The 12,913-nt window shown below is 36.5% G+C and overlaps 2 protein-coding genes, 1 non-coding gene and 1 pseudogene across 3 annotated transcripts; 3 read left to right on the forward strand and 1 right to left on the reverse strand.

Annotated features, from left to right (window-relative positions):
• The first annotated feature begins 1,364 nt into the window (after positions 1–1,364).
• On the forward strand, positions 1,365–4,584 carry LOC121785199 (guanine nucleotide-binding protein-like NSN1). The gene is made up of 9 exons (XM_042183582.1): positions 1,365–1,469; positions 1,555–1,784; positions 1,944–2,028; positions 2,121–2,294; positions 2,584–2,801; positions 2,897–3,161; positions 3,248–3,427; positions 3,820–4,031; positions 4,117–4,584. Exons 1-9 carry the CDS (start codon positions 1,451–1,453, stop codon positions 4,447–4,449), a joined length of 1,716 nt encoding a protein of 571 aa, XP_042039516.1. The 5' UTR covers positions 1,365–1,450; the 3' UTR covers positions 4,450–4,584.
• A 1,700-nt stretch (positions 4,585–6,284) lies between these two features.
• On the forward strand, positions 6,285–6,357 carry TRNAE-CUC. Its single transcript has one exon. It is a non-coding gene; the product is annotated as a tRNA-Glu (tRNA).
• Positions 6,358–8,341: 1,984 nt separating this feature from the next.
• On the forward strand, positions 8,342–9,325 carry LOC121785207. Its single transcript, XM_042183591.1, has 3 exons — positions 8,342–8,648; positions 8,735–8,788; positions 9,068–9,325. Exons 1-3 carry the CDS (start codon positions 8,385–8,387, stop codon positions 9,083–9,085), a joined length of 336 nt encoding a protein of 111 aa, XP_042039525.1. The 5' UTR covers positions 8,342–8,384; the 3' UTR covers positions 9,086–9,325.
• Positions 9,326–10,033: 708 nt separating this feature from the next.
• Positions 10,034–11,334, reverse strand: LOC121785203 (annotated as a pseudogene).
• Between the last annotated feature and the right edge of the window lie 1,579 nt (positions 11,335–12,913).

Below are 12,913 nucleotides of genomic sequence, written 5' to 3' on the forward strand. Positions count from 1 at the left end.
GGTTCACTTTTATCATATATATTAACTCATTTCACTCACATTTCATTTAAAACTAATAAATATAAGTGAGATCCATATTCCACTAACTTTTTTCCACTCACTTTTCTTAACATTTTTAAAACTCGTGCCCTCTAATAAATGGGACTCCTAATGGCGGACGGAGGGAGTATCAAAATTCGCCGCAGTAATATATTAGTATCAAATATATGTGAATTGGCATAAAATCTTGCATAATTCACAAGGATAATTACACCATACATACAAAATGTTTCACTACTGAATTTAATACTCCCTCCGTCTCATAATAGATGTTACACTTTCCTTTTTAGTTTGTTCCACAAAAGATGTCACATTTCCATTTTTAGAAAAAGTTCTCTCTCACATGTATATCAAAATTAAATTTTCTCTCTCCATTTAACACACAAAGCAAAACCTCCTAAAATCTCGTGTCGTCCCACAAGTATGACATCTTTTGTGGAACGGAGGGAGTACAATTTTTTTTAAAAATTAATATATATCATACAAAAAATTTGATTAGTATATCAAATTAGTACATTCCATCTAGAATCACTAACACCATTATTTTTTCTTATTTTTCATTCTATTCACTCCAAAAGCTACAAATATTACCTGAAAATTACATGCGAATTCGTTGCTTGATAAAATGCCTATATGACGAATTACGATACATGGGGTATTATTTAAAGAAATAGCATCATGTTTTTCAAGGCATATGAAAAGGATGCAAAATAAGAAAAAAAATGATATTAGTACTAGTAAAAAGGATGTAAAATAAGAAAACAAAATGGTATTAGTACTAGTAATTTTAGATGGAATGCACCAATTTGAAACATTAAACAAACTTTTTGTATGATACTACCGCGCTAACTTAAAATTTTTAGTATTAAATTGAAATATTAGTAAAATATTAGTGTTGTTCATGAGTTAAGTGTAGAAAATAAAGTAGGACAAAGAGAAAAAGTAGAAAAAGTGATGCTTTTTTAGAAATGTATTATTTAGGACGGGACATCTCAAAACATGATTAATTTAGAGCAGGACAGAGGGAGTATGTATATGTAATTACCCCTAATTCACAAGAATAAGTTAATTACTACTCTTTCTGTTTCACAAGAATATGCTATCTTTCCTTTTAAGCCTGTTCCACAAGAATATATATTTTCTAATTTTGGAAAAAAATTTCTAATCTCTACCGACAATACTTTAATTATTTTTACTTAGTATCTATCTCTTATTTTTTACCAATTTTTTATTAAAACACGGGTTGAACCAAAGAGTGTATATTCTTTGGGATGGAGGGAGTATTTAAATACTCCTATTTATGTATGTGTGATTTGAAAGTTGATATATCTACTCTTGAAAATTTAGGGCTGCGTCTGTGTCTCCCGCCCCGCCGCGCCGCGCCGCGCCGAAGAGTCACCAGTCGTCGGTCATGGCCAAGTGTAACAAAAGTAAGGAAAAATCACACTCAAATTCCTGTGTATAATCAAATGCGTTATCTTCATTTTGAATTGATTTGATGAATTCGGCCAACAGAGAGCAAGAGCAAGCGGGTACCGCTGAGGAAGAAGCACAAGATCATACGCAAGCTGAAGGAGCACCAGAAGAAGAAAGCCAAAGAGGCTAAGAAATTGGAAATCAACACAAAGCCCAAACTCGACAAGGATCCCGCCAACGAATTGCCTCTCAACGAGGAGGAGCTCAAGGCCCTCAGCGACCGCCGCCAGCGCACTCGTGAGGAGCTCGCCGCAAATAAAAAGGATAGAGTATGTGATATTCTTCTTCAATTATGTATTTTTGCTTAGCTCGAATGCCGATACAATTTTTGTTAGGGTTTATTTTAGCCCTATGGATATAGATTTCTCTGATTTATCGCTATCTTGTTGTTTAATTTGTATGTATTGTCTAATAATGTGATTGAATAGGCTCAGAAAAGAAAATTGGGGGTTTTGGATGATGAAGATATTGAAGGAGGAGATGAGAATCCTAGTGGTGTTACTAGGAAAGTAGGTATGTTGAACAACTTTTTGGTTTTACCTTGGTTTGAAATTTAGGGGATTTTTCTCTGTAAATTTTATGTTAACTTCTCCCCTTTTGAACAGATAATTCTGAGAAGGCTTTTTACAAGGAGTTAGTGAAAGTTATTGAGGCTTCTGATGTCATATTGGAGGTTCTTGATGCTCGTGATCCCCTTGGTACTCGCTCTGTTGACATGGAAAAGATGGTGTTGAGCGCGGGGCCTGATAAGCATCTAGTTCTCCTCCTAAATAAAATAGGTATGCGTCGTTCGTGAGTTCCAGTTTGTAATATGGTAGCTAGAATCATAATCCTTTTTTATATCACAACAGTTAGCAATTGGATTCAATTTTGTACATTATGTCACTTTTAAGTTGAGATTTTGATCCCTTTTAAGTTGAGATTTTGATCACTTTCTTAGTATCCATTCTGATCCCTTTTAAGTTGAGATTTTGGACTTGCATGGAGATTTTGTTTTCTTTTTAAAGGGAGTTTGTAGAAATAGTTTTCAATATGCAACTTGAACGGATGTGCGTCTATATGTTTCAGATCTTGTTCCGCGGGAGTCTGCAGAGAAGTGGCTCAAGTATCTTAGGGAGGAGTTGCCTGCAGTTGCTTTTAAATGCAGTACCCAAGAACAGAATTCAAATCTTGGTTGGAAATCAGCTCCAAAGGCTGGAAAGACGAAGAATCTTCTGCAAACAAGCGACTGTCTAGGGGCTGAAACTCTTATTAAATTGCTGAAAAACTACTCAAGAAGTCATGATGTATGTATTGTTTACTTATGTGATTATCAGCCTATTGTTTTGTACTGTGATATCATGTTAACCACTTTCTTCTGGTATAACTTGTTTGGATGCAGATAAAGAAATCTATTACTGTGGGGATCATAGGACTCCCTAATGTTGGTAAAAGTAGTATAATTAATAGCTTGAAAAGATCACATGTGGTCAATGTTGGAGCTACTCCGGGGTTGACAAGATCTATGCAAGAGGTTCATCTGGACAAAAATGTTAAGTTATTGGACTGCCCTGGTGTTGTGATGCTTAAATCAGCAGCAAATGATGCAACAGTTGCTCTTCGAAATTGCAAAAGAATTGAAAAATTGGATGACCCAGTAGGTCCTGGTAGGTCTACTTTGCTCTCTCTTGCTTAGTTACTTATTGTACGACATCGTTGTTTGGTCATGATTAGCTTTTAAATTAATATGCAGTTAAGGAAATCCTCAAGCTTTGTCCGGAGCAAGTATTGGTAACTCTTTACAAAGTGCCAAGTTTTGATTCTGTTGATGACTTCCTTCAGAAGGTTGCTATTGCAAGGGGAAAGTTCAAAAAGGGTGGTGTTGTAGATATTGATGTTACTGCCAGAATCGTTTTGCACGACTGGAATGAAGGTAAAAGCCCCTTATATTTAAAAATTGATTTGAAGACTTGTATTTCCATGGCTGCATATTCAGAGAAAGATGTAGAAGCTAAGCAACGGGCAGGGCGTGTGATTTAGAACACTGAAATGCATGCATGTTTGAATTCTAAGCTCTTTGTTATGCTCAAAAGAGAGCTTGACATCTTAAGTAGAAATGTTGAAGAGAAAGGAGTTATGCTAAATTTGGTTCTCAGCTCTGATTCCTGTGATATAGTGCGATAAAAATGAAAAACATGATTTCATCGGTGTGATTCTGCGAATCATATATGCAGAACATTTATTAATAATTTAGACGAAATTATATTCTTTCAACATAACCATGCTGCCAATTATTTTTTATCTTAATTTTCTTTACCTCTGCAGGTAAAATCCCATATTATACGATGCCTCCCAAAAGGAATGCAGATGAGCCTTCCGAAGCAAGGATAGTCAGTGAACTAGGGAAGGAGTTTAACATAGATGAAGTTTATGGCAGCGAATCAACGATTATAGGCAGTTTGAAATCTGTGAATGAGTTCATTCCTGTTGAAGTTGCTGCAACATGCCCTCTGAATTTCGATATGGTGATGCCTGAGGTTGGTTTTCTCTCAAGTTGGTTGTGATTTTTCATTTCTACAAAAAACATTCGTTTCGCTCACCATAATCTATGATGATACACAGGACAATCAAGGCAATGATGGTGGTGATCAGCGCATGGAATCTGGAGAAGATGCTACTAATGTATCTGTAGAGGAAAAAACAAAATCTGCAACTACGAGGCAGAATGAAAAGCTCTATGCTGAGGAAGGGATGCTAAATACAAAGATGAGAAAAGCTGATAAGAAAAGACGGAAAAAGGAAAACCAGACGAGTACAATGGAACACGATGTGTACGAGTTCAAGGTAGGCTACGTGAAGGAATCCTCCGCCATGGAAACTGGCGACGAGGACGAAAGTCACTTAAAGAAAAACAGATTCGAGCTACCTTGTGGGCTAGACTTGGGTGATGAATAGCTAAAAAGGGGACAAAATTTGAAGCACAATTTTGAAGACATTTTGTAAGAGAGTATTCATGTTTTAGTATTTTGTAGAAACATACGTTAATTTTTTATACATGCTTTAGTTGCAATGTCACCCACCCAAGAAAAATCGATCGAAGATTCGAAATGCTACGAAATTATAGCTGAAATTTTGATTTCATGATATATTAGCTCCTTCAAGAATAGGTTTCCTTCAAGTGCAAAAACCAATTCTAGTGAAAATATATGTTTACTATAAGTCAGCTACATGCCAAGTTATTTCGTATGTCTGAGACATGAACACATCTTGATGGTTAAAACATTTCTCGACGATTATTTCCGTAACACACTACCCACGACACACTTCAAAAGATGTTAGGTTTCTCACACTTATCTTTCTACCTCCAAGATACTTGTGAGTAGAGAAAGCTATCCTTTTCGGTAAACACATGACATGTGCTACCCGTATCAACAAACAATTAATTGATTGTTATTGTGATTCTCTGTCATACACCAATGTGACCACCTAGTGGTCGTCATTGTTGTTGATGACACGTTCAAACAATCTGCACAATATGTACATAATTTTATTGAGCACTAGCATACTGTTATATTGAAAAGACATGCATGCATCTCGATTACTTACTGTTATATTGAAAACACGTGCATCTCCATTACTACTGCCAGTGGTCTTGTTTGCCTTATGACACACGATAAACAAAACTCTTGAAAAACTAGATCTAAAAGTGTTAACTAACCGTAGTCCAAAACTTTGCAACTACTTATTACTTCGTTCCAACATTGGTGTTCACATTTCCTCCAACTAATATAATCATATCTTAGAAGAGTACAATAATTTGTTTTGCGATATTGGAAGTATGGAAAATTTTCTGATCCGTGTACATGTGGTATCCTAACTATTACGACCGAATAACATAAATAAAATCAAGTAGAATGAAAATTACAACAAAACAAATCGAACTAACTATATCTTGAGTCAAACTCTCTTTTCGCAAGAGAAATTTTGCCTCTGCCAGTGCTCTAAGATTGATGTCTTGTGGCCACAGATAAATAAATTTCCTCCTACCGTGTAGAAATACTTCAAATCTGCTAGGCACCGACAAACTTAATAGAGTTCCAAGAATTGAGCATACAAACTTTTATGCAAATGCAAAGATTGTTGTTGAGAAAGATTGTTGTTGACAAACTTTTGAATGCACTACGCGAGAAAGTTGTTGAGAAAATAATGCTTTGTAGTTGTGTGGTTTTATCCTAAACTCAAACCTATTTATAAGTTAAAGTTGGAACTTATAAAGATGAATTAACAATACCTCTGGATGAAAGGCTAAAAGCCCCGATGATAAGAAAGGGCAAAGAACTCTCTTTAATCACGACAAAATTTCCAACATCTTCTTTGTCAAGCTCATTTCTTTCATTTTAATATTTACATATCCGTATTTCAATTCTATTTTACAGTAAAAGTGATGTTAATATGGAGTATAATAACTTTTCGATTTCAGGTAGAAAAATGGTTTTAATTTCGATTAATAGTGAGTTTTTGAGATTAAGCAATAACTATATATTTTAGGGTTTTCCATTAATTCATATTGATATATAAGCCAATTTTTGAGTTTAAATTAACTAAGTGTAATTAGTCTACAATATTTTCCGATTTTTTTTTTAAATTTAGGATCTAATTAGTTTTAAATATTTTTCAGTTCCAAGCTTGTGATAGTTTAGTCAAATCAAAATTCAAACCAAATATAAAATTCAATACTAATATAATCTTAAATAAGACATAAAGTTAATACCACGAAATGTAATCAGTAATCCGTTGTAGTCTAGTTGGTTAGGATACTCGGCTCTCACCCGAGAGACCCGGGTTCAAGTCCCGGCAACGGAATTATATTTTTAATCAGTCCCTTTTCTTTTATAAACCTCTTCTATTTTCATATTAATTCAGGCAATATATTTTTCTAATCTCGTAAATGATCCTACATATCATGCATATACAATTTCCATCAATTAACATTGACAAAATAGGTTAATGTTACATTTCATACTAATTCGATATTTTATTATTCTGTCTTACTAATTTCCATCAATTAACATTGACAAAATAGGTTAATGTTACATTTCATACTAATTCGATATTTTATTATTCTGTCTTACTTATTTGATACCTAATTCAATACTCCTTTCGTCCCATTCTAAGTGAAGCATTTCTAATTCGGCACGAGATTTTATGTAGTATTGTTTTGTGTGTAAAGTGAAGATAATAAAATAATAAAGAGGGAAAAAGTAGAGAGAATGATGTTTCTATATTTAGAGCGTGACATCCCAAAAAAGAAAAATGTGTCACTTAGAGTGAGACCGGGGGACTATTTTATATTTGAGGGAACATCATTTTAGGTCCACGAACTTTGCCAAAGTATCATTTTAGGTCCACGAACTCTGAAAATATCATTTTAGGTCCGTGAACTTTGAGTTAGTATCATTTGAGGTACTTTTTACTATTTCCAAGTTTTTTTGGACGAAAATACCCTCAATACCTTAAAGTGTATATATTTTTAATAAATTTATCATATTCTCATATTTTTTATAAATATCTTTACAATATATTTTTGACAAATTTTCTAAATATAATTTGACCTTAAATATTATCACTTAATTTTGTGACATGCAAGTAAAATTTCTTCTTCAATTTTTTATATTAATTTTTTTAAATTGAATAAAAAACTTTTATTTAATAATAAAAAATTGAAGAAAGATCTTTTTATAAATATCTTTACAATATATTTTTGACAAATTTTCTAAATATAATTTTACCTTCAATATTATCATTTAATTTTGTGACATGCAAGAAAAGATCTTTATTCAATTTTTTATTATTAAAGAAAAGTTCTTTATTCAATTTTTAAAAAAATTAATATAAAAAATTGAAGAAGCAATTTTACTTGCACGTCAAAAAATTAAGTGATAATATTTAAGGTCAAATTATATTTAGAAAATTTGTCAAAAATATATTGTAAAGATATTTATAAAAAAATATGAGTATATGATAAATTTATTAAAAATATATACACTTTAAGGTATTGAGGGTATTTTCGTCCAAAAAAATTTGAAAATAGTAAAAAGTACCTCAAATGATACTAATTCAAAGTTCACAGACCTAAAATGATATTTTCAAAGTTCACGGACCTAAAATGATACTTTGGCAAAGTTCGTGGACCTAAAATGATGTTCCCTCTTTATATTTTTATTTATGATTTTCATAATATAAGTAGCTGTACATAATATTAATCTGTTATATTATATTTAATACACATATATATTAGATTTCTATTACTATCCATACGTCTCATAAGAATATAGACTTTTGTTGGGCACGAGTTTTAATGTATAATATGTAAAGTAAGAGAGATAGAAAGAAAAAAAAGTAAACAAAGAATTGTTAGTGGAGAATGAGTTCAACCTTAGTATAGAGAGTAACAGACAAATACATTTAAATTTCAAAATATGTTTTAAATTTTTTCAAAATATTAGTATTGTGTTTTATTTTAGTTATATAAATTTTAAAGAATCATGTTTGTTTAAGTATATATTTCAAAATTGTCATAATTTTACATTCTATAAATATAACTAATTTTCATCGTTATATATTAATACTATGTTACGCAAGACCGAAATCCGAACGTTTATGATAGGGTTGTAAGTTTCATATAAGATAAAATCACAATTCAATTAGCTCGGATTAACCCAAATAGAGTTGATCCGAAACCCGTTGTATCGGCCCGATTGATATAAGCGCCGTTTCACACACGTACCCTCTTAAATTCTTCATCATCCTCTGTTTTTCATTGCTTCGCATACACCTTCGAAACAAGAATTTGAAAGAAGAAAAAAGGGTTATTTTGTTGTTCCGTTCCGATGAAATCGCAAGCATTGCACAACTTGGATTCCGGTGATGATGAGCAAGCAGCGGAGGAGGAGGAGGAGAATGGGGAGGCGAAGAAGCCGTGGATGCTGCGGTCGGAAAGGCAAACAGGCCATGATGGCAACTCGAGTTCGAAAAGGAAGCTATGGATTTCGCTGTTGAGGGAAGAAATCGAGGAGGATCTCTACGCTTTCACAGCGGCCAAGCCTTCCCGCCGTCCCAAAAAGTGGCCTAACAATCTCAAGAAACAACTCGATGTATGTCTAATGTATGTATATATATGTATGTCTCTGATTTCTGATTTTGATAGTAGAATTTGATTTGTTGAATGTGTTTAAAACAGCGTGTATTTCCTGGATTGTCTTTGGTTGGAGTTTCACCCGACTCTTATCTATTGGTATGCCCTGCTTTTCCTTTGTTTCTTTTTGTGCATGTTTCTTCAACTTTTTCTGCGACTGCAACATGCTTTGTAACCCAACATCTTCTGCATGCACATGTCTTGGAAATATCTCCAATAGGAATTAGGGCATTGTGGTTGCACTCGTTGCGTCTTGACTATTAATGATGCATCCCTGTAAAGTGGATATTGGCACAAGGAACTTGCGTCTTCATTCGTGTTTGTTATTGCATCGATTATCGTGGATTTCGGCTGACAGTTTGACAATCTGATGTGCAGAGGAAGATCCGGTGTTGATACTTGATAAACAAGGATGACAGGGATGGTGAATTTATACTGTACATACTTAATTTCTAATCTTCAGTGGCTTATTTTGGGCCTTATCCAGAATTAAGGGTTTAAGAGTTCTTATGATGTCTAAGATTGAGACATTTTTGTTAGACCGTATTGGCACTCGGCTCTCATCTTAACGTGTTCGTAATATACGTTTGTATGCTTTCTCGCGCAAGTATCTTTTCCTCTACTTACTAGTCCTTGTTCAGTGATGATTTTTACAATTTGTTTCTTTGAGAGAATGAATATGCTTTATGATTGCAGCTGTTATGTCTGCAACTTTCTTGTCATGTTGAGACTCTTTAACATATATTTGTCAAAGAGAATGGCTTAGTGGTTGCTGTCTCCATGTTGTGAGAAACAATGGGAAATAGAGTTTTACTAATATAACAACTTGCATTACTCAGAGATGATGCAGCTTGTTTTGCTATGCTGTATTCTTCTTCGTTTTGGCTCGTGTAAAAAATCGTTTAGCTTACCTGCTCGAAATGTAGTAGTATGAATAGATTGAATTAACCAAAACCTTCTCAAGTTGACAGATTTGGAATTGCTAGAGCTTGTAAATAGTAATGCTAGAAGACTTGTATGCAGGATTCATATTGAAATTGGGGAAACCAAGTTGTGATTGTTGCTGCTTCAGTTTGCCATTTCTTGTCAAGTTGTGATTATTTTAAATATTTTTGGTACCAACTATGACCTCTCAACTACTTGCATTTTCATGAATTGTAAGTTGTGACTGGGTAGTAAAAATGAAAAAAATTAAACAAAGTTTAGGGGACATTAAGATTCACTCACTAATTGTGTTAATATTTTTATGTATTCACAAATTTGTAGTATTATTTGTCAATTCTAGGAATAAGAATTTCACTACTAAGAAATTGAAGTATTTCAATATGATTTGCTAATATGCAGTGGTGAAAACAATTTACTTGAGACAAATCCATCATTGTTAAAAATGGTAAACACTCGAATTAGAAACTCTGAATTTCTGATACAATCTGAAACCTTTCTCTTGCAAAATATATGATACATAAAACACCTCCAACTACCCCCAGATCAAGTCTTGGTTGCTGGTCTAACGAGCCCGAGGCCTGAACCGCTACCTAAATGTTTAAAGTCTTTAGCTTCAAGATGGTCTGCCAAACCAGTTCCACCCTTGGCAAGACTCACAAGATGCCTCTCTTTGCAAGGCTTGTCGCAGGCTAGACAGACCTTATTGACAGCGACAAACTTGTCAGCGCACTTCTTGCAGAAGACGTGCCCGCAAGAACTCAAGGCCACGAGCGCGAGTGTATTTGTCAGCGTGACCTTGCAACTAGGGAATATATATAAGTTTTGTAAAGTAGCGTCTTCTGTGAAAACTACGGGGAAGATTTTCGTGTCTGTTGACGGAGCGTGCACTTTATTAGGAGCTTCGGGCGTTGCAGAAGGTAGCCAAAAAGCCTTCATTGTACGGAGGGAGTGCTTCCTCTTGGTATGAGGTCGTCTTCACACTGTTGGTTTTTGTCTCGACTGTAGTTCTTATCGTTGAACTGTGGTATCGCCCCGTGGTTCTGCTGATCAAACGCATCGAGCTCTCTAGCTTTTTGCAGCATAAGCTTGTCTTCATCTTCTTTTTCCTGTTTCTGTTGAGCAGCATGGCCTGCTGACTTTCTGCACTTGAAAACAGATTTCTTAAACATCACAGTTTCCCCAAATAGGCTTTGAATTCCAATAACCTAACTTCACTAAGAATTCAACACAATGCTCAGAAAACAAACAAAATCACACTAATTCAATGTGAATCTAACAACATGAACACAAATTAACAACCTAACTTTACTAAGAATTCAACACAATGCTCAGAAAACAAACACTATCACACTAATTAAATGTGAATCCAACAGCATGAACACAAATCAACAACAGTTAGCATTTAAAACAAAAATGAAATCCATAAACATAGGAGATGAAGATCACCTGTGGATATCTTTCTTCTGGGCTAAAAGGCATTCCAAAATGCACTCTTTGCAGAAAATATGGCCTTTATAGCAGGAGAGGGGGGGGGGGGGGGGGGGGGTCAATAAAGGGCTTCAAGCAGAGTGAACAAGCGTCGAAGGGTTTGATGGAATCTCTTCCCAATCTCTCACTCTGCGTGCCATAACCAAGCTTCCGCTTCTCATCGTACGTGAAGAATGCTAAATCGTTGTTTTCTTTGAGTGTCTCTGAGGCATATCGACCGATTTAAGAAATTTCGAGATTTGATGAATGGGGTCAACTTTCAATTTGGGGAAATTGATGTCGGAAGAAACTCCCGAAGAATGAGCCTAAGAGCACCAGCAACAACGCATCAAGCGGGTGCCTCTTAGAGCATCCACAATATATATACAATAGTCCTAACATAGTCTTTCCACTGCCATATCATCAGCACTAAAATCCTCCTGCCACATCATCTGGACATGCAACTGGACATGCAATAGCTCTCACATAGCCTTCCCATAGCATATCCACATCACTAATAACAATTATATAATTTAATTTACAAACGTAGCAATATACAGAATTTAATTTACGAGACAAATACGGGAAAAATACATAATAATATTAAAATTTTAAAGCAGTACAAAAGTTTTTAAAAAGTACATTAATTTAAAAAAAGTACAAAAATTAAAAATAAAAAAAAATTACATAAAACATCACTCCTCGTCGCAGTCCTCGCCTCCGCCGTCGCCACCGCCGCCCCCAACGCCGCCGCTACTCCCGCCGATATCCCTCTGAAACCCCTCCAATTCTTCACGCAAGCTCTGGAGCAATACGCGAAGATAAGACTTCTCATCGGGGTCCGTAGCCGTCCGGAAGTTGGCTAAGGTCTTCACCATTTGAGCGCGCGTTTGTTGACGCGTGAAGAATTTGAGCTCGTCAATGGACCTGCCGATGCGGGATGCCGACTCGACCTCCTGGGAACTTGGGGTGCCCCCCACGCTTCCCGTTGCGCCTGCCTTTGGCCAACCGGGCTAGGTGGCGACCGAACGAACGAGGGGTTGGGAGATCCTGGGCCGTCTCGGGGAGGTCGTGGGAACCACCGCTGCTGCCGCTATACTCACCGGTATAGTTCAGCCTCTGCTTCTTCGGCCAGCCAGTCTCGACACCTGCCCGGAATTTCTCCGACTCGCTGAGCACAAGGTAGGAGGTCCAGTAGGAGAACTCGTAGTACTTATGCACGGGATCCGGGTGCGCTCTCTCGGCAATCCTCTTGCAGTCCTCCTCTGTTTGGCCACTGGTCCGCATGCGGAGGGCGTTGGCGTACAAACCCGAAAATCGAGAGAGGCCAGACCTCATTCGGTCCCAGCACTTCCGGCACTCATCCCCGGTGCGCGGTCTCCCTTCAGGGCAACATGCCATGTAGGCTGCGGCTATCTTGACCCACAAGTTGACGATCCTCTGGTTGTTCGAAACGAGAGGATCATCTCAGACACTCACCCACGCCTTGGCCAGCGCAACGTTCTCCGAGTCCGTCCACTTCCTCCTGACCCCGCTATCCTCAATAGGCTGCGACGACTCGCCGACCTTCTTGGCCTTGCCCTTCTTCGTAGGGGCGCCCCGACCCCACCCTACTCCACGGCTTGGAATGGGGGTTTCCGGAACCGCGTTCATATCAAAACCCAACTCCTCTAAGGAGAAGGTCTCAAACGGCGTGTACTGTGCATCCGTTGGGGTTGATGTGTGGGAAGAACCGGTGGAAAAATCAAAAGTCGGCCGATAGACGTTTTCCCCCACGGGCGTTCCCTGCGGCGGTGGCATCTCTGCTGCGGC

This window comes from Salvia splendens, chromosome 21, assembly GCF_004379255.2.
Source record: "Salvia splendens isolate huo1 chromosome 21, SspV2, whole genome shotgun sequence".
Classification (NCBI taxonomy): Eukaryota; Viridiplantae; Streptophyta; class Magnoliopsida; order Lamiales; family Lamiaceae; genus Salvia; species Salvia splendens.

Bases quoted from the DNA above. Each gene is read 5' to 3' on its own strand.
- LOC121785199 (XM_042183582.1), top strand. The intron at 1,785-1,943 runs GTATGTGATATT...GTGATTGAATAG, and splicing joins CCGCAAATAAAAAGGATAGA to GCTCAGAAAAGAAAATTGGG. The intron at 2,295-2,583 runs GTATGCGTCGTT...TATATGTTTCAG, and splicing joins TCTCCTCCTAAATAAAATAG to ATCTTGTTCCGCGGGAGTCT.
- LOC121785207 (XM_042183591.1), top strand. From the start codon at position 8,385: ATGAAATCGCAAGCATTGCACAACTTGGATTCCGGTGATGATGAGCAA. The intron at 8,649-8,734 runs GTATGTCTAATG...TGTTTAAAACAG, and splicing joins ATCTCAAGAAACAACTCGAT to CGTGTATTTCCTGGATTGTC.